This window comes from Drosophila subobscura, chromosome O (genome assembly GCF_008121235.1).
Source record: "Drosophila subobscura isolate 14011-0131.10 chromosome O, UCBerk_Dsub_1.0, whole genome shotgun sequence".
Classification (NCBI taxonomy): Eukaryota; Metazoa; Arthropoda; class Insecta; order Diptera; family Drosophilidae; genus Drosophila; species Drosophila subobscura.
In genome coordinates, this window is record NC_048533.1 from 6880197 (window position 1) to 6907687 (window position 27491).

A 27491-nucleotide genomic window follows, 5' to 3' on the forward strand; every position below is an offset into this window, starting at 1 on the left:
TCGCCGAGGGGAGTGGGCTCCATGGAGGCATAAGTGGGGAGAGAGAGAGAGAGAGAGAGAGAGACCTGCCCGCCTGGGTGGACGCATCGCATCCTAATCTAGGATGATTTCGGCCTAATCTGGAGCAGCAGCAGCAGCAGCTAGAACAAAAGAGAGCTGGAGTGCTGGCCCTCCAGCCAGCCAACGTTGGATCCAACTACCTGTTTTTTGTGCTCTTTTGTTTTCTTTGGCTTTTCCATTTCCACGGGACAGACAGCTCTGCAGCGCCATAGGCCGGTTCTTGGCACCCTCTGTCCATAAATCAAGGCACGGGGCGGAGTCAGTTTCGGGCCAGAGCGGGACACCCTGCTTTTCGAACATGCGCACACAGACGGCCTCCCGCTCGCACTCATGGCCTCGCAGGCAGATGATTTACAGTGTTCGAAAAACACACACAAACACGTGCACAGCGCAGCCCAGAAGCACTGTGGAATCGACGACTCGGACGTGGACTGGTGGACCGATGAATGGTCCGACACTCAAACGTGTATCGAACGTGGCGCACTTCAGTCGCTCCAGTCGCCAAGCCGCGCGCTCGGTCCTCAACTTGCCACAAAAATCGTGCAACACGCGAAAGTTTTTGCTCCAACGCGAGTCGACTCGAGTCTCCCTCTCTCTCATGCAACTTGGAGTCTTGTACCCCATGGAAAGGAAGCTTTTAGGCGTCGGTAAATCGGAACCAAGGTGCACTGGTCATGGTCCCCTCGATGAGCTTATAACGGATTAATCTGCAAGATAACTCCTCAATAAGGGAGCCAGTTCTCCCCCTGAAAAGATGTCCCAGTTCCACCATCAATCCTAAAGTGAAAACTGTATCCCGAAGCAACTCAACACAGAATAATTTGGATTAAAAGTGCGGTGCTGAAAGCAAATACAATTTATATAAAAATACACAGAAATATCCAGTGAAGTGTTGGAATAAATAAACAGATTCTTCAAAGCAGATAAGTAACCTGCGATTGGATTTCAAATTCAACCATTTATAGGTAAGAAAATAAACTGCAAATATGGATTATGGGATTAGCATAGGAAGAGGTTTTTAATAAGTCAGTGAATGGGTTGGAAAAGTTAGAGTTGAAGCTCTGAAAGAATTAAAATAAGCTGAAATTCTTACCCAACATTTAGTTGGATTCCCACCAAAAGTGCTAGAAAAAATGTACTTTAAAACATCTTCAACGTCTTTCTTTAAATTTCCAACTACTAGAAGTATTTTCCTTTTTTAAATGATTAATAATAAAAGCGGAACTGGAGGCCAAGATATTTTTCTTTGACAGACAAATCTTAGTATTTATTGTCTTACATTGTTTCATTCTACACAGTGTAATGTAGGAGACAAACAAGACTGAAACCGCAGGTGCACGAGGTGTAAGGGGGTGTAGATGTTGTGTTTCTATTTAGAGGTCATTAAATAATGAACCCAGAGTTTTCGGCTATATGAAGAGTTAAATCCCATAAATTGGAATGTTTTTTTGCCAATTACTGAGCAAATAAGCCTCCTCCAAAAGGTATGTTATTTTCCCGTCCTTCGTTAGCCCCAATCAGCAATTCTCAGCCAAAATGCAGCTTATGGGAAAGCGCTCAAAGATATCCAAAACATCGAAGTTCGAATGTTTTTAAAGGCTTTAAGGAATCGATCTCACACGCACAGTGTCCGTGTGGGAGCAATAAGAATTTTGAGTGAAGAAATTGTTCGAACTGCCGCCGAACGATCTCTCGTGTACGTGAGACTCAAATGCACACGGACAGTGTACGTGAGAGCAATAAGAACTTTGACCAAAATGCGGAGAGAGAAACCATCATTCGAACTCGCTCTCTTTCGAATTCACAGACGTACACACACACACACACACACGCGCGGTATTTGCGGCTTCGAATTTCTGGTTTGGCGGTTGATACGAAAATGTTCTCTGCGTCCGCAAAGGTAGAGCGGCATGGATGCCCGCAGAAGGTGCAAGGGAGACGGCAGGCGACACACACAGTGCTGCCTGCTCGCTCGCACTCACTTGTGTTCGAATTTGGTGTTTGGCTCTTCGTTTTTTTACGCGAGTGAGTGCTTGATGAATGCACTTGGATGTGGCTCTATAGTAGCCCTACTTGCTCGTACTCGCAGATACAATTGGATGGGTCGACATTGGTGGGGTTGGTAAGGGTATGGGGAAGGGGAAGGGGAAGGAGATAGAGACGGGGACGGGGGCTGCGCGTGAGCGAGCGAGTGAATGAGTGTGTGAGTGTTTTTTATTGATGCTCGGATATTTGAATGATGCCCGAGCATTCAAAGTGAGACGCTTCGAGCACGTAGCCGCGAATACATCGAGCACCGGAATACACGGAACACGGAAAACGGAACAACCTAAAACAATCCGACACACAATTGTCCATTGGATACAAAAGCTGCACAGATACTTACTTGCACACACAAAAGATACAAAGATACACTTCGTAGATACATGATGGATGGGCAGCAGAGTGTTTTCAGTGTCAGGGCGCTCATCGATGACGTCTGAGAGGCATTCGCGCTGATGGATAATCATAAATTCGGCGTGAAATTCTCGCAGATACTTTAGCCATCTCGCAGATACTTATCGCGTTCGCCTCCTAATGGGCCTCATCTGCCCCGGCCGGCGTCTGTGACAAATTGCCTCTGTGTGTGTGCCGTGTGTTTGTGTGTGTGTGCAATAAAACCGTTCAAATCTGCGGCCAATTAAGGCTAAAAGTCAGCCAAACAATCATTCCTGTGGCAAGTGCAGGTAAAGTTAAAGGACTCGCCAACCCATTTGCCTTGCCAGCAGGATGCAAACGGATTAACTCTTGAAATCCCAGCGCAACTTCTGCTCAAATCCATCCTCTAATGCAAACAACTCTAAATACCATACAAAGTGTATTCAGTGATTGAGTGAAGTGAATATTCAAAGAATTCACTTGCTATCTGGTAAATGCCAAACGCCGACGGCTAACTGAAAATTGTGAGTAGAGTTGTAGGGGTAATAATAATCATTTGAGGCATTCCTTGCATGGGAAGAGCATTGTATTTCAAATGTTTTCTCTTTTAGATAACAATCTGCTATAATTTGTTTCAATTTTTTTTTATTTGTGCATTTTTTTTTTTCTTGTGTCTGCAGAAGAGAATTTGTTTAAGTAAAAGGTGAAGCTCGCTTTTGTTTGCTTTTGAGTTGCAGGTATTATTTGTTTTTATTTTGTTAGGATTAAAGTAACTTTTTATGCCACAATCGTCTTCCGCACTTTGTAGATATTCTTTCCTTTTGTTTACATACAAATTTCAGTAGCTTCTTTTACTATTTTAGCCTCTATTTGGAAACTCGTATCTATCTTGTTTTAAATCAATAAAAATCGTTCGTTGTCCAAAAACCAAGCCCCACAAAATTTCCATATACTGTCGCATACTTTGGCTGCTACTTATTTCCCTTTATTTGGGGTTCGGTTTCTGGTTTTTCGTTGTGTGTTTAGTAATTTTTCATTGGGTTGCGTGTGCGGTATCAGCGCCAAGAATTTTCACTTCATTAAAACGAAATGCAGCCGCTTTCGAAATAATTAAGAGGCACAAAGGCGAAATGTCACAGCGAATGAAAAATGCCTAACAAGCAGCGAATATAGAGAGGCTAATCTAACCATATAACCCTATGTACTCATCCCTATATACAACACCGATCCCTCTTATAAGTATGCAGGGATGAAGCAACCAAGACATAGGTCTGGCCCCTGTCCGGGACTGCGGAGTCATGCTGGCCAAGACGCCATGGGGCGACGACTGCAGAGCGAAACCGAAATGATATTAAAGACGGGAACCTGGGCAGAAGACGGACGCATTGGTCTGGAACCGAGATGCCGAGTAGCTGCACCAATGACCGACTGCTCCTGGGCCCTAGACAGAGTCCCTGCATGGGCACTTTTTTCTGATATAAGTGAATCGAGCGGAGAGAGAGAGTGCCGGGTATATGCACATATGTGGACTGAGTGGATGAAAATTCCACTTGATGTAGGTCACTTTCATTTGCCTAGCAATCGCCCTCGCCCTAGCCATCGCCAGGGGTGGGCCAAGATCAAAGAGTGGCTGCCCCGATTGCATAATGTGGGCACAACAGAGAGACAGTTACAGTTGCAGTGCCAGACCCAGACCCAGACCCAGGCCCATTCTCTGTCCCACTCCCAGTTTTCATCTAGCTAATTGGCCATGTGAGGAGAAGGCACACAGAGGGGTGTACCGCCTCGTAGTACGAGTATGTCCAAAGTTCGAGTGTCTTCTGCATTGTGGCAATCGTTATTTATGCCCATTATCATTTCGGATTTCGCATTTGGCCTGCGCCTGGCGGGGACATTCATCATTCGCGGGTTTCGTGTCCCTTCGCCTCTGCCCCTATGATATTTCATCGTTACTTGTTCATATTTATAAATCAAAATCCGAAACACGCAAACTTCTCAAACTGTGTGCTGAAGTCTGTAGTCGTTGATCTAAGTACTTCGAAAGGGGAAATGCCACAAATGTTTGTGCAATAGGTGCTGGGACACTTTGAAGGTTGTTGAAGGGAGCAAAAGTCAGGGAACCAGTAGACCTCAAGCAGTCGACTTGCATGCAAGCTTTAATTCACAAATTATTCCTAGAAAAATGCAAGGTTCAGGAACCAATTCGTTGGATATTTAATTCCATAAATTCCGCATCTTTAAATCCTCTGTAATTGATATCTTTGAGGTCTGCTCCCTGTCCACACTCCATCAATTACATCCCGCTGTCAAAATCTGAACCCAACTACTTAAACGACAATAATCTGCCCCTAAACAGTAGCCAGGAACCATGAAATATTACACAATTGAGCTGTCCTTGACCAGGAGCACGACTACTCTGATATCTCTAACCAAAAACCATTACATAACACATCGTAAATTATGGCAGAAATGGCCGCTTGCAGTGCGGATCGTTGGCTTTGATTGGCTTCGAGTATTTGGAAAACAATTGAAAGAACTCATAAAAATTATGAGGAGCGACAGGCAAACAAACAAACCGCAAACAGAAACTGTGACGAGGGTTGCCACAACAGATAGAGACCCAGCGAATGAGAGTGAAAGAGAGGACAGGGCCAGACGCACCGCACTCCAAAAACAAAAACACAAAAAAAGATGAGGAGGAATAATATTTATGACTATTTTTATGAGGTGCTTACAAATTTTTATGAGTTTTTAATGGGTCCACACACAGTCTGTCGCCTCCTCTGTCCCACAGCTGGCTCAGCTGGCTGTTCAGGCAGTGCAAAAGAGACAGCCAGCCCAATGAGTGTGACTGCGCGTGCGCAAATACCTTTATTCATATTTTCCTCATCCTTTTTTCTTTGGTTCCGTTGTAGTTTTCTGTTTATGTTTTTTGTCCAACGATCTGTTCGTACTCACGTGCGTACCGTGTACCGTGGGTTGGCCTGGCCCGCGTAGACCCTAGTTTTAGAAGCGGCGGCATGTTTGCATGTACACGAGCTACGCCCATGTCGTTGACAACAAATATTAAAAATTATGATTTATGATGGGTACAGGGTTCTCTTCCCTGCTCCCTAGTGGCTGAGTCTCTGTTCAGTCTCTGTTTCCATACACAAAAATCTGAAATGGTGACGACAGCGGCCGAGGCAGCCAGGGCGACATTTGTAAAAGAAATAACTGCTTTGGGTGGTTTTCTTCATTTCATAATTAAGATGGTGGCGAGGAGAGTCCCATGACGATGATGGAGTGGTTAGAAATGGATGACAGTTTGGTCATTAGGTGGTTGGGTTTCTAAGCAGCATTTTACTTCCACTGTAAGTTAGTTTGAGGAGCCAACAGAGGAATAGAATTGCCTATTGAAGAAGAATGGATTTTTGTGGAGGAAGAAACAGGTTTAAATTGTTTCACTGACTTTTACAGATATTTGTAGACAATTAATTTATGGATTATATTAGTTAATAGCTTCATTTTCTTTATGTGTATTGTATTTTGATTATTTAAGGCATGTTTTCTTAAGGGAAACACATAGGGAAATTCGAATTTAGAGCGAGATATGAAATAATGCATGCAAGAATAATATATTTGGGAGAAGTTCTGTATAGTTTTCTGTACATTAAAGATATTTAGGCTGCATTCATTGACATTGCCATAAAGAATAAAGATAAATATAGACAGCGGGACCATCAATCCTGTACACAAAAAACCCTTAAAAATCGCTTTAATTATCGATTATGCAAAAGTTAATCATCTTAATTACGCATATGCTCAACCTTCTCAACCCCCCTGAAACGTACGCACAAAAGTCAAACGGCTCGACCTGGGCCTTGCTCTTTCTCTCACTTTCCAACGAGAAAGGAAACCCCGTCAATGTCTTGAGGAATTTTTCATGAAAAACCCTTTTCAGCTGTCGCCTCGATGTGTGCCCCAAATTGATTTATTGCGTCCACGGCGGACCCGACGCATGTGCAACTCAATTGCTGTTTATTTTATACGAGTATTACCTCACCTCACCTCACCTCTCCCCACTTTCCTTTCGAGATCCGTTCTCTTACCTGTGGCAACGGCAATGTGAAACGGGGAAAGGAAATTCTTTCTGCGGTTTAAGTATCGGGACAAAAAAGAAATTTCACTCCCATTTGAAGGCATATTAAAAATTGTTTATACAATAGAGGAGTGGATGGATGGGACTGGGACTGGGACTGGGACTGGATGGGAGGACAAAAGGAAAAACTGACTTGTTCGCTCCCTCGTCTCCGTCGCTGTCGCCGTCTCGAACCAAAATGCCGAAAGAATTGCCATAATTTATGGCTTTCTTATGACATGGACCGACGATCGCCAATCTAAGACAATGTCTGGCGGCTGTCTCCCTCCCGTCCCCTCTCTGTACATCTCTCTCCTCCCTGCGTGTGCATCTTTGTATCTTTTTCGGGGTGCCCGCAAATTCGCTTTGCGCTTTTATTATTCATGGATTTAATTAACACCAATTGAACCGCTTGTCGCCTCAACTATTTGGAAAACAATTTCCAAAAATTCGTATAATTTATGAGCCCCCCGCCGCATTTCGCTGCATATTTAATTTGCCCTTAAGTGATCAGAAAATCAACGGAAGCAGCCGCCTTACGTTTAATTTGAATTTTACCAACTGAAAGTGGAACGGGAGGTGCAGAGTGTTCAGTACAATCTTCAGATATCAATTTAAACTCCACTTAAAGATCTCTCAGCTGCACGTTAACTATCTTCCATTCCCGTTCCCGTTCCCGTTCCGTTCATCGATTACTGTGAATCTTTGGGATCTCTGCACTTAATCAATTTTCATCGCTTCCATTCCCATTTTGCCACCAAATCGATCCGACCCCGCGCACAGTACAAATATCTGCCAGTCAAGACAAGGGTTCAACGGTTCAACGTTCAACGTTCAGAGACGGAGTCAAATCCGCAGTTGATCCTATAATTTTCGTTGATTTCGGCCTTGTTGTTCGGCCTAAACATTGGCGCTTGCCTACAACTATAATTCTCATATTGCCAAATCGAATTTGGTTGGGTTTTCGTTAAGGGGTGTTCTGAGGGGGAGGCAATAACCACCGTTAAAGTCTATAATCGTTGGAGTGGGAGTGGGAGAGATCCCCTGCTGACGGCTAGCGCTTACAATAAGTATTTCCTTGGCCACGTTCCCCGTTCTCTGTGCTGTGTTTTGTGGAACGCTGCTCATCAAATAAATCTCTGTCCAGTGGCTGCGCATTGCTCGTGTCTTCTTGGCCATTTCTGTTTTATCTTGAGAGGGGGAGGCGGAGGGGGAGCAGACGTGGTATGCGCCTCTCGTACGGCGTTTTAATTTAAGCCCAACTTGGCCAGCTCCTTTCAGTTGGCCAACATGCTAAAGGGTTAAATTGCCCACTGAATCAAAATTATTGGTTTCAAGCAGCACACAAAACAAAACAAAATACAGCAAAAAAAGGGCAGAGATACAGCGAGGAGTGGCGGAGGGGCACTGGGAAGGGGGGAAGTGGCAGAGTTCGTTGCATTGTTTTTGTCCAAAGTTCTGCTCTCTCTCTCTCTCTCTCTCTCTCGCTCGCTATCTTATTTTGGCCATGTTCATGTGCAGCGGCCTCGCTTGGCCTCTTTTGCCATTGCGTTTTGCACTTTTTCGGCTTTCGGGCGATTTTCAGCCTCGATGGCTATGGCTATGGCCTCCTCCTCCTCCTCCTCCAGAAGGACAGGGAAGTGGCAGAGGTTGTGCCTCGGTCATTGCTTTTGTTTGCTATCTCCAGCGACTCCAAAAGGAATACAAGTTTTCTCCTCCATTGAACAAACACTGGCACTGGCACTGGTTCGTATCTCTGCGATGGTTGCAGAAGTGCCTGCTGCCTGCTGCCTGGCTGGGCCACGGACAAGTGCAGCTCCAGCAAAGTGTGTCCAGAAGAGTGGGCGGTCCAGGCATTCCACAAAGACCCAAACTCCCAATACTTGTACATAAATATATCCACTCCAGTCCAGTCCACTGCCTGTGACTTGGTTCTTGCTTAAATTGCATGCTTAGGCACTGAACTCTCTCTCACTCTCCTCTCCTCTCCTCTCTGTCTCTCTCGCTTTCTTGGGGACTTGCGGGTCTGTGGCCCCAGGAGAAACCCGATTCTTTACCGTTCTAAAAGTTATAATAATAATAATAACAACCACGTAGAAGCCAAACGAAAGCCAGTGAAATTATTAACCGCCGCACAACACTTTGGGGGAGGAACCAATCAACGGACCCCAGAGACGGGGGCCACAGTGGTTGGGATGCCATTTGATTGGAACTCTTTGGCTGGGGAATTAACTGCAGGAAGCAGCTCATGGGTTGAAGGATCTTTTTAACGATCTTTAAAACTTCTCAGGAAGGAACTTCTTTCTGCGTATCTTTCTTCTGGATTATGCAAATATAATCGAGCAGTGAAATCTCTTTCCTGAGCACAGAAAGAGGCCCTACAGCATAGATCCTCCTGCATCCATAACTAATTGAATTTGCACTCTGCTTGCGCTTCATTTCAGATTCTAATCGATTCGTAGACGACAGACCAGACCACAGAGACTGGCTACAGAATGGATCCAGATTGCTTTGCCATGTCCTCGTACCAGTTTGTCAACTCGCTGGCCTCCTGCTATCCGCAGCAGATGAATCCCCAGCAGAGCCATCCGGGCGCCAATGCCTCCACGGGCAGCAGCAATGGAGCTGGAGCTGGAGTCACTGGCGGCGGCGGGGCCAACGGTGGGCCGGGCAACTCCGGTGCCGCCACGCCCGGAGCCAATGACTATTTCCCAGCGGCGGCAGCCTACACGCCCAACCTCTATCCGAACACGCCGCAGGCGCACTACGCCAACCAGGCGGCGGCATACGGCGGACAGGGCAATCCGGACATGGTGGACTACACACAGCTGCAGCCGCAGCGACTGTTGCTGCAACAGCAGCAGCAGCAGCAGCAACAGCAGCAGCAGCAGCAACATGCCCATGCCGCGGCGGCCGTGGTGGCACAGCAGCAGCAGCAACTCGCGCAGCAGCAACTCCCGCAACAGCAGCAACAGCAGCAGCAGCAGCAGACGAACATCAGCTGCAAGTACGCCAATGATCCGACCACACCGGGCGGCAGTGGCGGTGGAGGCGGCGGCGGCGGCAGCAACAACAACAACAACAGCAGCAACAACAACAACAACCAATCGTTGGCCAGCCCGCAGGACCTCTCCACGCGCGACATCTCGCCAAAGCTCTCGCCCAGCTCCGTGGTGGAGAGTGTGGCACGATCCCTGAACAAAGGAGTGCTGGGTGGCAGCCTAGCGGCCGCCGCCGCCGCCGTGAGTCTCAACAACAATCACACAGGTGCTGGGGGTGTGCCCGTGGGCGGCGGTGGCAGTGGTGTGGGTGTCGGCGGTGTGCCGGGCGTGGTCAATGTCCCGATGCACAGTCCTGGCGGCGGCGACTCCGACTCGGAGAGCGACAGCGGCAACGAGGCGGGCAGCAGCCAGAACAGCGGCAATGGCAAAAAGAATCCGCCACAGATCTATCCATGGATGAAGAGAGTGCATCTCGGACAGAGTGAGTATTGAAAAATATATTCTAAGGGAGGAAACTTCCCTGGAAATGATTCCTGAATCATTTCTGGAAGATTATTATTATCCACCCACCGAAAAGCCCCATCGATGTGCCTGCGAGACACTTGCCTCACTCGCCTCACTCATTTGCCAGCCGAAAAATGTTGCAAGTGAGTAGCTACCGGAATGCTTGCCACCAAATTGTCTGGCAAACTGTGCGCGCGGGGAATCTTGTCAAAATACATAAACAATACCTCTCGGCAGCAGCAGTTTCCCTCACACCTACACTCTCTCCCACAATGCTCCACTCCACAGATGGGAGCAGGGGGGGTGTGGTGGGTGGAGCGCTGCGTGAAAAACTCGACCGCGAAAATCGTAGCGCGTGAAAACTGTAAACAAACGGGGGAGGCGATCCATCGTAGAACCCAGGGACCTGGCACCCGCAGCTAAGACGGACTGACTCCCACAATAACTCATAAAACCGACACACACGCAGACACATCTGCAGATACAGATACATCTGCAGATACAGATACAGATTGCATCTACATGAGATACAGAGATACAGATACAAAGAGACGGTTAGTGTAGCCTGATATAAATCTCAGCACCTCGCTTCGTTTATATTTAAATTGAAACGAGAAAAAAAGTTTTGTTCATACGAAATTCGTTGGGCTGGAAAATTTGTGAACGGAAAAATTGTTGAGCGATTTTTCATCATGTCAATGGCGCGCACACAGATTTTTCTCTGTGTGCCACAGCTGCCTGCCACTGCCACCTCCACCTCCACCTCCTGCTTCTGGTACTCCTTCTCCTCAAGTGGATTCCCTTTTTCTGGCCACCTCTCATGACCCATTGATGGAGGGTCTCTCACGACGCGGACGGAGTTCGCCGCATAATCAAATTATTGACCGCAGCCAAAGATGCTTCATCGTTTTGTGGCAGGTGGTACGGCGGGGGGGAAGCTTGGCGGAAGGTGCTACAGCAGAGGGGGGCGAGGGATCTATGAGATTAATTGGATTGCAAATTGTTTGACATTTGCTTGGATCTACCTGAGTGCAATTCAACTTGCAGCTCGTTTATTATTTGAACGCCAAGCCAAAAAAATAATTAAATATTTCTGTGTAGTCGCATTTATTCATATTAATCATTTGATTGGGGTTCTGGGAAACTATTTGTACGATTGGAATTTTGATCTGGGAGGCGTTCATCTATCAAATGTTTCGCTGGGCTCATTAGCCCATTGGCAGGGGCAGCCGAAAGATCACAAAAAATATTAGCAAGCAAAATGAAAGACATGCCCCGGAAAGTAGGAGTTTTCTCTGCTCAAATATCCATAAACTTGTGTGCTTTTCCCTGCTGCAAACCTTCGATAATTGCCTGGTTGGGAAAATTGCCATTTTCCATTGGCCACATTGGCCGCGAGGCAGTGCCAACTGCCTCTTGACAACCCAAAATCACAACATGTCAGCCAATTAAGGAGACGTTGAAAAGCCACACGAACTGCACTTATAAATTGTCAGTCAGTCAGTCATTCAGTCAGCAACAACCTCACAGATGCAGATACATATTGATTAACGAAACTGAAGGAAAACTCTGGCTGATTTTCCATTTCGATTTTTGTGTGTGTGTGGTGGAAAAACTCGTTTCGTGTGCGCTTCCAATCAATGGGGCACATTGTTATTATTTATGTATCTGTAACTCATGGCAGCAGAGGCAACAACAACAACAGCAAGTATCTGGGTATCTGTGTATCTGTTATGCAAATTGCAGCAAGTGGAGAGGCACACAGAGAGTAATGAAGAACATGAACTTCTGGAGGGAACATGAATGAAAGAGCACTCAAAGATCTCCCCAACGATCTACTCTCAAATGTATCTGTATCTCTTCATCTGCTCTCCAAATGTGCAGTTTTTTTGTTGTTGATGTTTTTGCATCTCTGTCTGGCGCTGCCATGTTTGCTGTTTCGTTTTTCCCTTGAGTTTTCATGCATCGACGAGATTTAATTACTTTCTTAATCATATTCTGCTGAGGCTAATATGAAAAGCAGCCATCTATAGCTACATTTTGTACATGTATCTTTAGATACACATAACTATAAGCTATCTGAGACTGCCAATTAGTTTGTGTGTGTGTGTGTGTGTGTGTGTGTGTGTGTGTCAGGGGAACATTCTCTCTTACTTAGAGATACATTGATCTACTTGGGGTAGGGTTTCGAGTTCGAGTTTGTTTCTTGTTGTGGACTTTTGCCCCTAATGGTGGCCACACCCCGCGGAGTCCGGCAGAGTCAATAGCCTTGTGTTTTGTGGCAATTAGGCTTTGCCACTTTTTATCGCTGCTGCCACACAACTCAATTTTCTGTCAGTAAATGTCTTTATTAGAAGTCCCTTGCCTGCTGCTGGCATGTGTTAGATTTCCCTCGAATTATAATTGCGGCTGCCAAACTAAGAATCGCTATTAAAAATGAACGTTGTTGCAGGTGCCAAGCCGCACAAATACCAATAATAAAGGGTAATCTAGGGCAGGGGGGCAGGGTGCATTGGCTGAACATTCGCTGATTAAAGTCCAGTATAAAACAACAGCCAGAGCGAGAGCAAGAGAGGAGTGGAGAGGGGCTACAACATCATGTTAACAATTATGCAAATTTGAAGTGCATGTTGCTCAGAGAAGCGGGAAGAAGCAGCCTGGGAAGAGACGGGGGATGGACTGTGGCTGTGGCTGGGGCTGGGGCACGACGCTGATTGCATATAATCACGTCAAGTTGTTACTGTGGCAACCATTTTAAAATGTGTAAGAACAAAAACCTCAGCCCCCAAAACGCCATCTTCCAGAGAGAGATATATCGAGAGGAGCACCACAAAAAAACCAGAATTCTGCGAAACACTTTGCTCCCAAGACACAAAAAAGAGCTCCTGGCTAAATGGTCAATTCTTATGGGTTTTTTGTGTAGTGCGGGTAGGAGTATATATAGATCCATGTTTAGTTAATATCGCATGCAGTCTTGTGAAGTTGTTGGCATTCGAGAAAGGCATTCTCTAATTGACAAGACCAAAGCTGGCACTGCTCCAAGCAGATCATCAAAAGATGCACCAAACAGATACACACGATAGATGGATAGATAGATAGATGGATGTGTGCATAGATACAACCTGATGACTGGCAGACATCACTAACGAAATGTCAAATGCTTATTAGACCTCCCATCTCCGGCCTCCTCCTCGTCTGTGTCCCGCATAAGCCACAACATTTGTTGACAATTTGTTGAATTTCTGTGAAGCGAATACAGGCCGCACCCCAATTAGTGGGCTATTTATTTATTTCATTTACAATTTTGGGTATTCTGCAATGGGCATCAAAAGCGTCCTCAATCAATGGGAAACTGAGGCTAAGATGGCCATGGAAAATGCAAACAAAACAGAAGCCAATCTGCGAGCATCTTGCAGCACCCAGAGGAAACTCTCAGCTCGCATATGAAACTGCTTAAACAAATATCTAATGCATGATCCATTATGAAATCCAGTCTATTTTCCAAATCTAAATTACAAATACCTTTTGGAGCAGCCTTTGGTTTTTGGCCTGAGCTCTGGCTCGGTCGTGCCGTTCAACCCGAAGGCTCTGCAGATGCAGGATGTTACACAAAATTAATAGTTTGCAAACGAGTTGAATGCCAGATACAAGATACGCGACGGCTGCTGCAAGGCACCAACCACAGAGAATGTTTCAAGCGTCTGCCAGAGCCACAGCCACAGCCACAGCCACAGCCTGGACGTGGACTTGGGTCCGGTACGGGTCTGAGTCTGACTCTGACTCTGGATCTGGGTCTGGGGTGTTGGTGGACCTGCTGTTGGGTTTGTGCACTGTCCCCGCTACTCGTCTATGCTGGCAGCAGCTCCTGCTCTCGATCTTGCCATGCCATCCGCCATGCTGTTTTTCAGCAACACCAGACCAGACTGCACAACCCAAAAGGGAGTTGCAGACCCCAGGACAGCGACCAAGACCCAGACCCAGACCCACAGACAGAGACAGAGACCCACAAGCGAGGAAAAACGCGCGCGGCATTCGTTGCCTCAATTACATTTTCATTAACTTGGAACACGACTTTTCAAATAGCTACGTTTAATCATAATGATTGTTATTATATTTGGTCGTACCCGAACCAGTACCCCGCCGCACTGTCCCGCCTCACTCCCTTCTAGCCCAAAAATCATTTTTATTGTGCCCAGCGAGAGGTGCATACGAAATACGGACAGGGATTCTGCAGCGCAAGGTGCTGAAAGTGCAGTAGAACATAAATTAATTTTACTGCTCGGCTGGTTCCATCGAGACGATGATGGGTCCAAGCCCCAGAGCCAGAGCCAGAGCCAGACCCTGCTCCCTATTATTAGCGATCTTTCAGGCCGTTTCCCCCACGAGCACGAAATTTTGGCAACCATCAGAGAGTGTCCGAATACCGAGTCTTGTCACTCCGTCACTCTGGGTGATTGTTCTTAATGAAACTGAGTGGCTCATTCAGAGATGTCGCGCTGCTAAACGAATCATCACTTTGCTCGAATTGAAATTCATTCTTCAGTTCGTTGGAAAGATAGGCATGGGACAGGGCCACTCAAGAGTGAATGGGCAGAATTTGCATAAAAAATCATTAGCTCATTAGGCAGACAAGACACATCCCCACACATTCATAGAGGGAATAGAATACAATTTTGGTTTTGTTTGTAGGTCAACGCGAAAGTGCAGTTCTATATATACTCGCACATATCCCATTGTCTGACTTAAAAATATCACTCATCGTATAGCCCAAATCAACTTGGCCAGAGAGTGAGGAGAAAAGCGAGGGGAAGAGGCTTTTAAAAAAGATGATTGAAGAGTCCAGAGGATTGTTTATGCCCCGGACAGAACATTGTGGCCCATTGATGCCTTCAAGTGGCAGTCGGCCACCACCTTTTTGGCCAAAGTTAATAAAAGCGCATTAAAAACTGGGGGAAGAACTGGGGGCCAGGCCAGGCAGCGGAGACTCAACCAGAACGAGACACTAACAATGGAGGCCACTCACAAGATACAAAGACAACAATATTTAAAGAGCCAACAATGGCGCCACTAATGACTGATGATGTGCCAGCGCTGATAGATGCAAACGCAGCGGCATCCGCTGCAGAAACGCCCGCAGATACAGCTACAGATTCAGATACAGATACATCCATTATTCAGATACGATTCAGTGCAGCAGGAAGACTGCACTGCAATAGAATCATTTCACATCTGAAACGACATTCTAATGGACTTGGAAGCATCCAAAATGTTGTTTACTTTTCCTCCACTTCCCATTGTTTAGAGAGCAAACAGATCAAGCTGTGTGGGTACGCATCTATGGATACGTCTATACATATATCTATCCATATCTTGCAGATATCTGGGGAAGTGGAGAAAATTAAATTGCGAATAAAGCAAAGTAATTGCGATTTGAATGGTGAAAAAGTGCGAGCCATAAATCCAACTGAGTGTCACGGCAGCGCTGCAATGCGAATTTATCAAATTCAGTCGCAAATTGGCGCACATCTGCAGATTGTTTGAGTTGGGGCCGCACTGCCACACTGCCACACCACAGGTCCTGAAGCAGGTCCGTGCAGAGCAGGTCCACTCGGAGCCCATCTCGCTGCTCTCAGCCTGTTACCGTTTTTCCCCCTTTTTCTTTGGCCGCCTTTGCGCCGAGATACGCATAGAATATTAATCTCTTTTCGCATTAACTTAAATGAAATGAAGTGACGCAATGGCGATAAGCGCACTGTGCGCACAGTGGCATGAAAGTGGCTAAGAATTGGTAGATCAATAGCAATATTATGGAAAATATGTCCTAGGCTCTTCCATTAACCCAAACTTCAATATGTTTACTTTGAACACACTCTGAGTCTCACCTTAAATTCCTTTCCACCCCAATTAAAGTCTTTTTCTCTCTCTGCGTCCTACTGCCCACTGTGGCCAATCCACTGACTAAAACCAAACCACAACCAGCAACAGGCTAGGAAACCCAGAGAGCAGCCACAGACCTTGGAGCTGTGTGTTGGCCTGGGGTTCCGGGCAAACAAACGAAAAGCAAGTTAAACGAAAACCATCACAAATCGCACACAATTCCAGATGAAATTGTGAATTATTAATGCAGGCGGCAAAACTATTTGGCTGAGTAGACAAACCCACGGCAACCTGGTGCCGGAATCAGAAGGAGGAGGCAGGCAGCAGGCAGCGGGCAGCGGGCGGCGGAGGATTGTGGAACGTGTGCTCGGCTGGGGCTGCCACCTCCATTGAAAATTGAGTTACACGCGTGGCCAGGGCTTGGGCGCTGTCGTATATATGTATCTGTGTATCTGGCAGATACATATGTATCTGCTAGCTGACTGGGGCTACGTGCAGTACCGTCTTACATTTCGCAGATTAAAACCGAGTGGCCCGCCACCTCAAGCCAATTCGATTTAAATGTCTGCCACTTCCACTTGGCTTTTCCTGGCCATATTTTGTAACCTTTTTTTTGTGTTGCGCTCTCGCTCTCTCTCTCTCTCGCTCTCCCTTCCTGTTTATGGCGTGCTAAAAGCACTGGGGTTCAAGGGTCAGTTCGTCCTGCTGCTCCTACTCCTCCGTGTGTCTCTGTGTGTCCCTGCCTTCTGCAGTGACAGCTCGAATGCAATGGCAACAATTGCAATTTGTTGGCAACGTTCTGCCCTTGGGCCCAGAGCGACTTCAACTTTCAGTCCAACTCTGCCTCTGCAGGAACTCTTGCCTTACTTTCCACTCACACAGATGCACACGAGAGCCCCAATACTGTTAACAACATTTCGCTGCACTTCGCGGTTCATTAAAAGGCGGGCGGGCGGGCGAGTCCCAATCCCAGGCGCAGCTCCAGTTCGAATGGAGTCCCAGTCCCCTTCTCTCTGTCTCTGTCTGTCTCTCCCCTCCAGCCGCCGCCACTGACGACAGCAAATTTGCACATTTCCTATACGCGAGAGAGTCGAAATTAAAAGATTTTTAAAGACACCTTTGTAGCAAGTTTTGAGAAACTTGTTCCGCGCCCTGACTTCACCATCTTCATCTTCATCACCTCAGAGCTTCAGAGCCCCCAGCCTCAGTCTCAGCCGCAGCCGCAGCATCAGCATCAGCCTCAGAGCCTCTGAGTCGTTTGGGGCTTTTTAATTTTTGTTATTTTTTTCCTTTTTCGCCTCTGCTTTTTTAACGTGTTCACATCTTCTCTGACATGCTGTTGGCTCTGGGAGCAGCCATGTTGAATACTTTTGTTTTCTAAAAACGAATCTTACGATTTTCTGCGCTGTGCTGTGTCTTTTTTTGTTTGAGTTAAATTTCAAGTTAATTTTGATTGCTGCCCCGGCAGGCTTTGTGTTTTGTATTTCCATTTAATTAAATGTGTAGAAATAGTTGTTCAACTGCGAGCGGCCTGTGGGTTGAACAGCATTTACGAGCTCGAAAAATTGTTGCTCATTTTTGGGCAGCTTATAAATTAAAATAATGAAATGCAAAGAGAACTCAGCAGTTAAATATGTATTATCCAGGAGAGTTATTTGAGTGGATTCTACAGCTCTATTAGGCACAATTTGAATACCGTTAGCGGAATGATTAATTGCCCTTTAAATAGAGCAGTTAATGGCTTAAGTAGAGCTCTTAGTCTTGTGCCGAGATTGACCCGTGCCTCACTCCGCACTCCGCACTCCTCACTCTGCCTCGATGTTTGCTTTATTGATTATAAAACCGAAGTGTACATTCATCTGATTTATGCAATCGAGATAATTGCCTTTAAATGCATCATCAAAATCGCATCCACTAACAAATTAAAGACTTCTGATCACAGGGGGAGGAGCACGAGTATTCAAACGCAAATTGCTGGCAGCCAATCTGACGGATCGCAAATGAATTGAGGCCCCAGCCCCATCACACAGAAGTCTGCCACAAAGAATTATGGGGATAATTGAACCTAACGCCATTGACAGTAGCCCGTGCCCCGCTCGCATTATTCCCTCCCCCCTCCCGACTTTGCATTAATAAGGAATTCATCACAATTACAACAATTGCCACAGGATGCAATTTACAAAGGAAATTATTAATGGAAAGTCAATGAGTGCGACGCGAGTGAATCCAGAGCCAGGAGGCAGGAGAACGGGAGAGCAGGAGCAAAAAAAGGCATCACAGAGATTCTTCAACGTGCCTTTGATTGATTACAGAGTCTGGTCGGGTCTGAGTCTGGTATTGGGTCTGGTTCTCTTGATTTGGTCCTGGTCGCCGTCGCAGTCGTGGTCGCCGTCGCCGTCGTGGTCGTGGTCATCATCAGCGCCAGTCAAAGACCTCGAGCAGTTAATCATGGTAGCTGGAACAAAAATAAAAAATAAGAGAACGAACTCCAGAAGCCAGACAACGACAACGCCGCATTTTGTAGCGCGTTCATTCAACTGCAGACGACAGGACACTCATTAAAAATGGGTGCAACGGTGCAGGGTATCTCTCTCCAAAGAGAGACAGAGAGAGAGAGGTGGCAGGGTGTCTGTTTATGCGGTCTTTACACGGCGGCAGTGGCAGTGGCAGTGGCAAGGGCAAGCAGGAGAGACGGAGCGAGAGAGGGAGTGCGCCAAAAACAGGTTTTCCTTCCACTGCTTGGATGCTCTGCTAATTTATGTGCGCATGCGCGACGCTCGCTCCCTACTCGGGAGCCCCATAATTAACTGAGGTAGTCATTTTGGATTCGAACATGAACAGGCAGACACACACACAGGCATAAACCTCTTGTACTTTAATACGGAGCAGACACATATGGAGTTCAGCATCATCATCATCATCATCTTTGGGGTGGAGAAGAGTTCCTCTCCTTAAATCAGAGATAAACGATAATTATCCGAGCGAGAATGCGCGCATAAATAATTTGCAAGAAGTCACATTAAAATTGTATCTAAAAGATACGCGTTCCCTGATAACCACCTCGCACAACCGCTGACCGATGTCTGGCCACGGTGTCCTCTCCCTTCCCGCTCTCCCCTTTGGGCCACTCTCTGGTCATGTTCTTCAGAACAAACTTTCTGTTTGGGTTCCCATTTCATTCTGTTTTCTGCTGGGGACGGACTCAGCCTGGGAGCCTGCGACGCGCCATTAAAAATTAAAAGCTCATTAATTATGCAGATAATTCATTTATTATATTTTCAACACAATACACAAACAGCGGCATAATTTGTTATTCAGCTCATTATGCCAACACAGAGAGAGAGAGAGAGCTGAGCGAGGAATTGAAGGATGGGTGAGCGTTGGGTTGTGTTTTGCTGTGCTTCTGGCAACTGTTTCGAATTGAAAACAATTATTGTGAAACACCTTCGAGTGGTGGAGTGACTCTCTAAGGGTTGAATTGTCTCAAAAGCATTTGGCATTTGGGGTTAGGTCGAGGGCGGGCACGTGTCTCCAGAGGGCGTTCGCCTTTGCCTTTATCTAATCCCCCAAAAAGCACTTAAGCGCTGGGCAACCCAATCAACAGGTGGATTGTGAAGGTGGCAAGTGGGACTTTTAATTGGTGTGATTGGTTGTTAGCTGAAAAGTGGTTGAAGACTGGTAATTGAAGGTAAATTCAATGAGGGATTGAGGCTAAGGGAATGCATTACGAATTCTCATATGTTTAATAAACATTTACCCATGTAAACACATTCTCATCTCTCCCATTGCCAACCGGAAACCATATGCTCTTCCATATGCCATCGCCCATGGTATCCTCAGAGCACACGTATCCCCCGCACTCATGCCTGTACCTACACTTCGGGGTTCAGATCGTTTAATTTGCCAACAGAGCGCATCAGCTGTTGCCGAGCTTCGTGCCACATGATGTCATTTCACTCGAGTGGCTCTGGCTTCACATTTGAAAGAACTCAAAGGAAACACTCTGAGAATACACAGAGCATTGTGGCGGGCTCTGACGAAATGCTGAATACTGAATACTGAATGCTGTTCGTGTTGACAACAAACACGGAATATAAATTGAAAAATGCTTTAAAGCGAAATAATCAATTTACTTCTTGACATAATTTCCATTTTTCACGAAAACCAAAAGGCAGCCACGCGAATGCTCACGAAAGAAAACCTGCGAGAGAGAGAGAAGGAAAGAGAGTAATGGGGTGGGGTGGGGAGAGTGGGAGGGACAAGGCCACGCACAATTCGCACCCAAAACAAAAAGAAACCCCAAAACGTGGTTTGTGTGTGGGGCGGATGGGGGGGGATGGATGTTCCAGAAATTGGCTGCATCCCATTTCGTGGAGTGTTTTTAATATTCTTGCCATTTTTTATGATGATGCCCGCCCCAGACTCCAACTTGACCACCACTCCCGCCGACTGCATCGTTTCCTTTATTGTGAATTGTGATTAATGATCCCCAGTGCTGTTACCAATTCCATTCCCATTTTCCCATGCTGCTCCTGTGACAAATGTCCGTCCCCGCAGACAGTGCCAGTGGCAGTGTCAGACAGCGGACATCGGACATCGGACAGTAGTTGTAACTACGATTTAATAGCACTTTAATGGTGTGTGGACATCGATAGACCCCGGAAACACCTGTTGTCCGAGCGTATTATTAGCGCGTGCCAGTGGGAGAGAGAGGGGGAGATCTCTTCTCATGGTAACACTTTCATTATCACAAATGTCACATCATTTGTCGCATGGCCCCCAAAAATAACACACACACAGCCGTGCACACAGAAAGCATCTGAAAACCCCAGGGCATCATCATTTATCACCTAAGGAATGCAACTGAGAGGGAAAGAGAGAAGATACATGCTCAAGATAGCACCGAGACAGAGACACTGAGGCACACTGAGGCACACACATATTTGATTAATTCTCTTTTTCCGAAAGAAATTAACCCGCGCGTACGCTGCACATGTCCCGACGACCCCTGTGGCGGCCCTTTTGACTCCATCCATGCCCAATCCTCCATTCCTATCCTCATGCCCATGCCCATGCCCATGTCCATGTCCATGCCATTCCGATCGCTTCTCATGGTTCAAGATTTATTTCTTCCAACAGACCTCAAGCGTGGCATCATCTCTCTCATTCCCATTTCCCTTCCCATTCTCTCTGTCTGATTTATTTATGGAACTGTTTGAGTTTTGAATCTTTATACTAAAAGTTGTGCAAACTGTTTTGGGAATTCCTCCCCCTCCGATGTAAACACAAATCTGCCGAGTTAATTAGTTCAATTTGTGACAAATTTCTACCACTGTTTGGCTTGGCCATACAAAACTCTCGACCCAACCATCCATCCGTCCCTCTTCTTATGAGTAATGATCTTGGGTTGGAATTTTGACATTGATAATGGTTTTTGGTTAAACGACTCATTAAGTAGCCACCGCACACTGGATCATGTCCAGTCCAATCGGAAGTGCGTTGATTTATGAACTTTCCTTTGAGGAATGAACCTGCCCTGACTCATGGACACTTTGCAGTTGGTTTGTCGCAATTCCCTGTAAGAAATACTACAAGTTCAGAGATGTTTTCCTTTTTTTGCGCTGGGATAAGATCAAAACTGAGGCCGCCAGATGATCCCAGGTGCTGGGAGACGCTTGTGGCCTCGCTCCTGCCTCAAAGTTGAGTCTCTGGTGCCGCACACGTTGCTGATTACGATGACGATGTTCAGTTGTTGTTGCTGGGGCTGTGTGTATGTATATATTTTTTTTTTATTCCTACCTCCACTGACCAGACGCCGGTCCGTTGACAAATGACTGCTACAAGTGTTTGTGACAAGCCGCAAGTATCTTTTTTATGTTTTTTTTTTTGTTTTGTTGCCTTATTTCTTGTGTCTATTTGCGCCACAAAAACAAAAAACAATTAAACTTCAAAGCTGTTGCTGTATCTGTACCTGTGTCTGACCTACACCAAAGGTTTTCTGCTTAACTTTGAACCTGCCTTCGACTGGGAGAAGTCTGCGGCGCGTATGCTAATCTCGTGTCAATCACAGACCCGATCCGCCAGCCAGTATGCAAAGAGATAAGCACCAAAACATTGGGGGAAACAGGCCCAACAGACAATGGCAATTTGAATTGCAGAATGCTGAATGCTGCTGCTGCTGCTGCTGCTGCAACTGACACTGAGATCGAAGTTGGAGCGACCGATCGACCGTGGATCGTCACTTAATAAATTCTGAAACAGATCTTTTGCATGCAGTCCCCCCCATCCCCATGCGGAGTTGCACCAAAATATTTCAAATATCAACTGATATGTTAAGCGGCTGTCAGCTGTGGTCCGAGATCCGAGCACTTGACGTCATCTTGCATGAAATGCAAATAAAATGACCAACAGACTGGGGATGCCATACACCAAACACAGACGTTTGAATACCCTTTTTGAAGATTTAATTCTCTCAGCATTTGAATAAGGTTTATTGCATTCAAACACATTTAGCTGTTGGACAAACATCATATTCACAAAGCCCCAGAAAGAGTACATGACAGAGCGGCAACAAGCCAAACAAACAAAAAGTCACACACAAGCGAGTTCTTCATTCTTGGGGCGTTCATGTCTCTGAAATATGTACATACTCTTATGTATATATGTACGCATGCAGAATCCAATATGTCTATATAGTATTTCACAAATGCCCAGACGTAGCAGCACCCAGCACCCAGCACTCTTCACATCCACAATCCATTGAGGTGGCAGGGAAATGGGAACAAACTTGTAAAACGCTTCGAATGTTCGCTCATTGGCGCTGTCAAGCGGTCTTCCTTCCTCCCATGATCTCTCTCTCTCCCGCTCTCTCATTCCCCCTCTGATATAAGCATGAGGAGTGATATGACATGCCAGGTGCCGTTTCTGTGGCTGTGGCTGCTCTGCCCTGTCAACTCATTCGGGGGGCTTTTGCGCTTTTGCGCCTGGCCATGACGACAGCGATGCGCTACTTACTCGCATGTAGTTAACCAAATGAAAAATAAACCAAAGATTGGGCAGACAAGTCCCACCACAGTGCTGACACTCAACGGGTTGCGGATGTCTGTGCTGGTTGATCTTTAGTCGGAAATCAAACTAAATTTGAGTGGGCATTGGGCTGAAGAGTATGGGAACTTCCCCAGAGGCAGATGATGGGCAATGAAGGGGCTGATTTAGACATAATGGGAGAGAAGACCAAAGATAAGTTGCAGATATGGCCAAGAATTCTGGGGAATTACAGCTCTTCAAAGAAGTTTATGGTTTATGGAGCTATCTTATCATTTTGGGTCTGCCCAAACTCCCCTCAAAACTCTGGCAAATGCAGCCCAACATTTCTGTGGCATTTGGCACTGATGTTGCCCCTCTTTTGTGGTAGGGTGTAAGTGTTGTAAACAAATTGCAACATATGACAGCAACATTTGACAATTGTAAATGGTCGATGGCAGTGCAAGTGTTCAGCGTGTCTTTGTTGTCTCTGCCAGCCAGCAGGCACTCACATGATTCGCCAACCATCAAGAAGGGAGAACATGTGAATAGGGCCAGGAAGAGCAGTGCTCTTAGTTGCCCCCTAGCAAAGTTTATTGATTTGGCTGGTCCCTGGGCAAGGTCAGAGCCGAGCTTATGAAATAGTCACAGGAAAACACTCAAAAATGTCTGCACATCATGCATCAGTCTGACCCTTGAAGCCGTCTGCCAAGTTTTTCGAGGATGTGGTGGGGCTCTGGCAAAGTTCTGGGCTAATGGCAAACTAGAAATATTAGTTGCACAATCAAATTTGATAACCTGACTGACAGTTTTGTCCAGACTGGGTCAAGAGTTGGTTGGGTCTGGGATTACTGCAATTCAATTTGTAGCCACAGCAACAGCAACAGTCAGCCATCTCTCTCTCTCTCTCTCTCTCTGCTGATCCGCATGACTGATGAAGCCGATGGCCGTTGTCTGGTTACTGTCTGCTGGCTGTTTACTTGGTCATTAGTTTGCACCCATTCAGGATGTGGCAGCCAGAGAGTGAGCCAGAGAGAGCCAGGCAGGGCCAGGGATGTGAAAAGAGCTTTTGATGTTGGCGCTTCCACACTCACACACACAGGCCTCAACCCGGTATGTGTGTGTGTGTGCTTGGAGTAGCATTTGCCACACTCAAATTCACTTTAATTAAATGAGCGGTAATTAATTTCAACTTTAATCGGAAATTCCATTTAGATTTTCCACGCTGATTGATGTGGCCCGACATCTTCCGCCAACGTCACATCGAAGACCACGAAAATGAGACAGCAGACAGCAACAAAGAAGAGAGGGGAAGAGGGAAATAAAATAGGAGGAGGAGCAACTTGTGTGGCACATTTTAAACTTTTGTTGAAAAAACTTTAACCAAACTGAAATATCCATCGAAATCTACTAAATTTCTGCACAGCCAAACTTGTGGCTGCAAAAACTTATCCTTTAGCTTTATCTATTCCAAAACTAATTCCCATTGAGCAAATGGGCCATGACCCATATAATATCAGTGGAACGTGGAATAAGATCCCCCCTAAGAGACATAGAGATGGGGGAACGACATGCCCCAAACAGGGAGACAGACAGACAGACAGACACACAGAAGAGGCAGCGGTTGCCGTCTATCACATTGACTGACTGCCACACATTTCACAGATATAAATACTAGAGATACAATATCTATTGCAGAAGGCATTGGCCCAGCCATGCCCATGTCCATGCCCATTGTTTCTGGCAACTCTTTGGCTCTTTGGAAAAAGCCAAAAACCAAAAGCAAACGAAAAGCAGCGAATACGAGGTGGCCGGGCGGCGGGGCGGGCGGGCCAATTGACTTGGCCATAATAACACGCCACGGTAAATGGCTTTTAAAAGTCTACTTTGCCACAGCACGCCCCCTCATTATGAACGACGCGTTTCCAACGCCCTCGTAGCCTCAAAGTCGGAGGCCCAATGCTCGCACAGATGACAGAAAACTTTTTTCGGGGGCGACTCACAATGAACGGGAAATTGTCATTATCTTGCATGAATATAAAATACAATACGATACAAAGAGAGGGAGTGAAACATCTGTCTAGGGCGATTCTCGTACCAGAACTCCTCTCTTTCTCCTTGGCAATACAAAGTTGTGGTTTTGGTTTGGGTCTGTACTTTTCGGGTGCCACCAAATTGCAGTTTGACACGTCATATTTATGAAATGCGCAACGTTGCAGAAAATCACAAAATAAATGAGAAAATTAACTGCCTTGGAGCGCTGGATGGGTGTCTTGTCCACTTGAACGTTTGAGCATTGCCTAGAAACGCCTACAAATAGTGGAAGGGGTTGAAGAGAACAGAACTTAGAATTAAAGAAACATTTTTACTGCTCCCACTAAGAGAAATGTATTCTTTTTCATTCTTCTGCACAGGTACTGTGAATGCCAATGGCGAGACGAAACGACAACGGACCTCATACACCCGCTATCAAACACTGGAACTGGAGAAGGAATTCCACTTCAATCGCTACCTGACACGCCGGCGACGCATCGAGATCGCCCATGCCCTCTGCCTGACGGAGCGACAGATCAAGATCTGGTTCCAGAACCGACGCATGAAGTGGAAGAAGGAGCACAAGATGGCCTCGATGAACATTGTGCCGTACCACATGGGTCCCTACGGCCACCCCTACCACCAGTTCGATATCCATCCGTCACAGTTTGCGCATCTGAGCGCATAGGACGCGTGGCACTTTTCGGGTACTGGTTAGAGACTCAATCAGTTGTATCAGGAACCATATCAGACGGCGGCGGCGGCGGCCAGTGTGGCCGGTAGCTATCAGTCGCAGGGGCCGCAGGATGCTGTGTCCCTTGGCGCTGGCGGCAATAACGGAGGCGTTGGTGGCATCGGCAGTGGTGCTGGCGGTGGTGCGGGTGTGACGGGAGGCGGTGGCAGCAGCAATAGTACCGGCAACGGTCCCAATTCGCTCTTCTCCTCCGCTGCCAGCAACTCCAATGCCGATTGCCTCAAGTATCCGCAAGAGTTCTGATCTCAGGTTATCATCAGGCAGCAGGCGGAGGAGGAGCAGGAGCAGGAGCAGGAGGAGCAAAATCATCAGCAAATGGAACGGCTGCTGGAGTCGGACTGTGAGCCCGATCCAGAGCTGGACCTGGACTACAAAACGGACATTGTTGGCTGCAACATGTTCTGCTGCTGAGTCGATAACCATAACTATGCGTTGCCACCTGCCATCTGCGACCTGCCCACCTGCCCCACATCTTGCCTACCGCATGCCACCACCCGCCTGTCCCAGTCGCCGCCCGTCGATCAACCAACATCAGAGACGATGTTTCTTGTTTGCAACTGATTCGTGTTAAGCTAAGAAACGAGCTGTTCCTCCCCACGGCAGCTCGTTTGGGTCTATGATACTGGGATGTGGGACCCCAAGCAATCACACAGTTCTATTCGATATTTGATATGTTTCCTTCAAAGGAAGTTCCTCCTTAAAAACTTTCCCCCGAATTGAGCACAGCTCTCAACTGCCTGGGTAAATCCAGAGATTTCCTTTCTGCTTCCAACTTTCTTTATGTGAATGCGTGTGGTTCCCACCCAGTATGATGGACCTCTTTCTCTAAGCAGTATTCGAAAAGCTGTTAGTCTATAAGTCTAGCATAAATTGTAGTCCCTAAGCGCTGCACAGATGAGAGGAGATGAAGATCGAGTTAAAAAAAACTAATATCTGCAATAATTTCAAAGTGATTTCTAACTAACATTAGTTCTTCGTTTAAATATATCCCACATCCAAATCCAAACCCAATATCCCAACACCCAACCCAAACACCCCACCCTCCACGGAGTCCTAACGTGTGTACTTAATACCTAGCTAGTAGATATTATAAATCTAGTTAACCACATAAGGCTTTGTTTAGTTTGTAAATAGCAGAGAGCGCACACCTCCGACTCGACGACAGTCCCGCGGGGGATGCCTTTCTTTTTATTATGTTTGTGTTTCGTTTAGAAATGAAAAATCTTTGAAACTATCTCTAATGTTCAGTTTATGTTGTGTGTTGTTGAAAGTGCTCTAGCAGCTTCGAAAATGCTTTACTAATTTTATCCAAAAACAAACAAAAAGAAAACAGATTCAAATCGTTTTATCATTTGCCACTGAAGAACAAATTCGGAAGTCAAACAGGAACTAAAAATATTTCACATTTAGCATAGAATTCGGTACGGAAACTGGACTTTCTTTCGAGCAGCAGCATTATCTATTATTTATTTAGAGACCTCTCACCAATGTTTCATATCTGTAAAAATATAAAACAAAACAAAAAGTAAACAAAAACAAATAATAAGCAAACGAAAATCTTGAATAGAACGAGAATTGTTACACTCGAAAGCTAAAGGAAACCCCATAACCGTAATGTAATGTAATTATTTATGCTGTACTTTTCGCAAAGCTAAGGTTAGTGCATTCTAGAACTATCGGTAGTCTATGTGAACCTAGC

General features: G+C 46.2%; 1 protein-coding gene across 2 annotated transcripts; it reads left to right on the forward strand.

The window, feature by feature from the left end:
- The first annotated feature begins 502 nt into the window (after positions 1-502).
- On the forward strand, positions 503-27111 carry LOC117896881 (homeotic protein Sex combs reduced). Of its 2 annotated transcripts, none has more exons than XM_034805410.1 (3): positions 503-1025; positions 9043-10081; positions 25419-27111. In XM_034805410.1, the coding sequence occupies exons 2-3, from the start codon at positions 9094-9096 to the stop codon at positions 25724-25726; spliced, it is 1296 nt and encodes a 431-aa protein (XP_034661301.1). In that variant the 5' UTR covers positions 503-1025; positions 9043-9093; the 3' UTR covers positions 25727-27111. The 2 variants fall into 2 exon arrangements, with proteins under 2 accessions (XP_034661301.1, XP_034661302.1); XM_034805411.1 differs by lacking the exon at positions 503-1025 and adding an exon at positions 2329-3002.
- Positions 27112-27491: the final 380 nt, after the last annotated feature.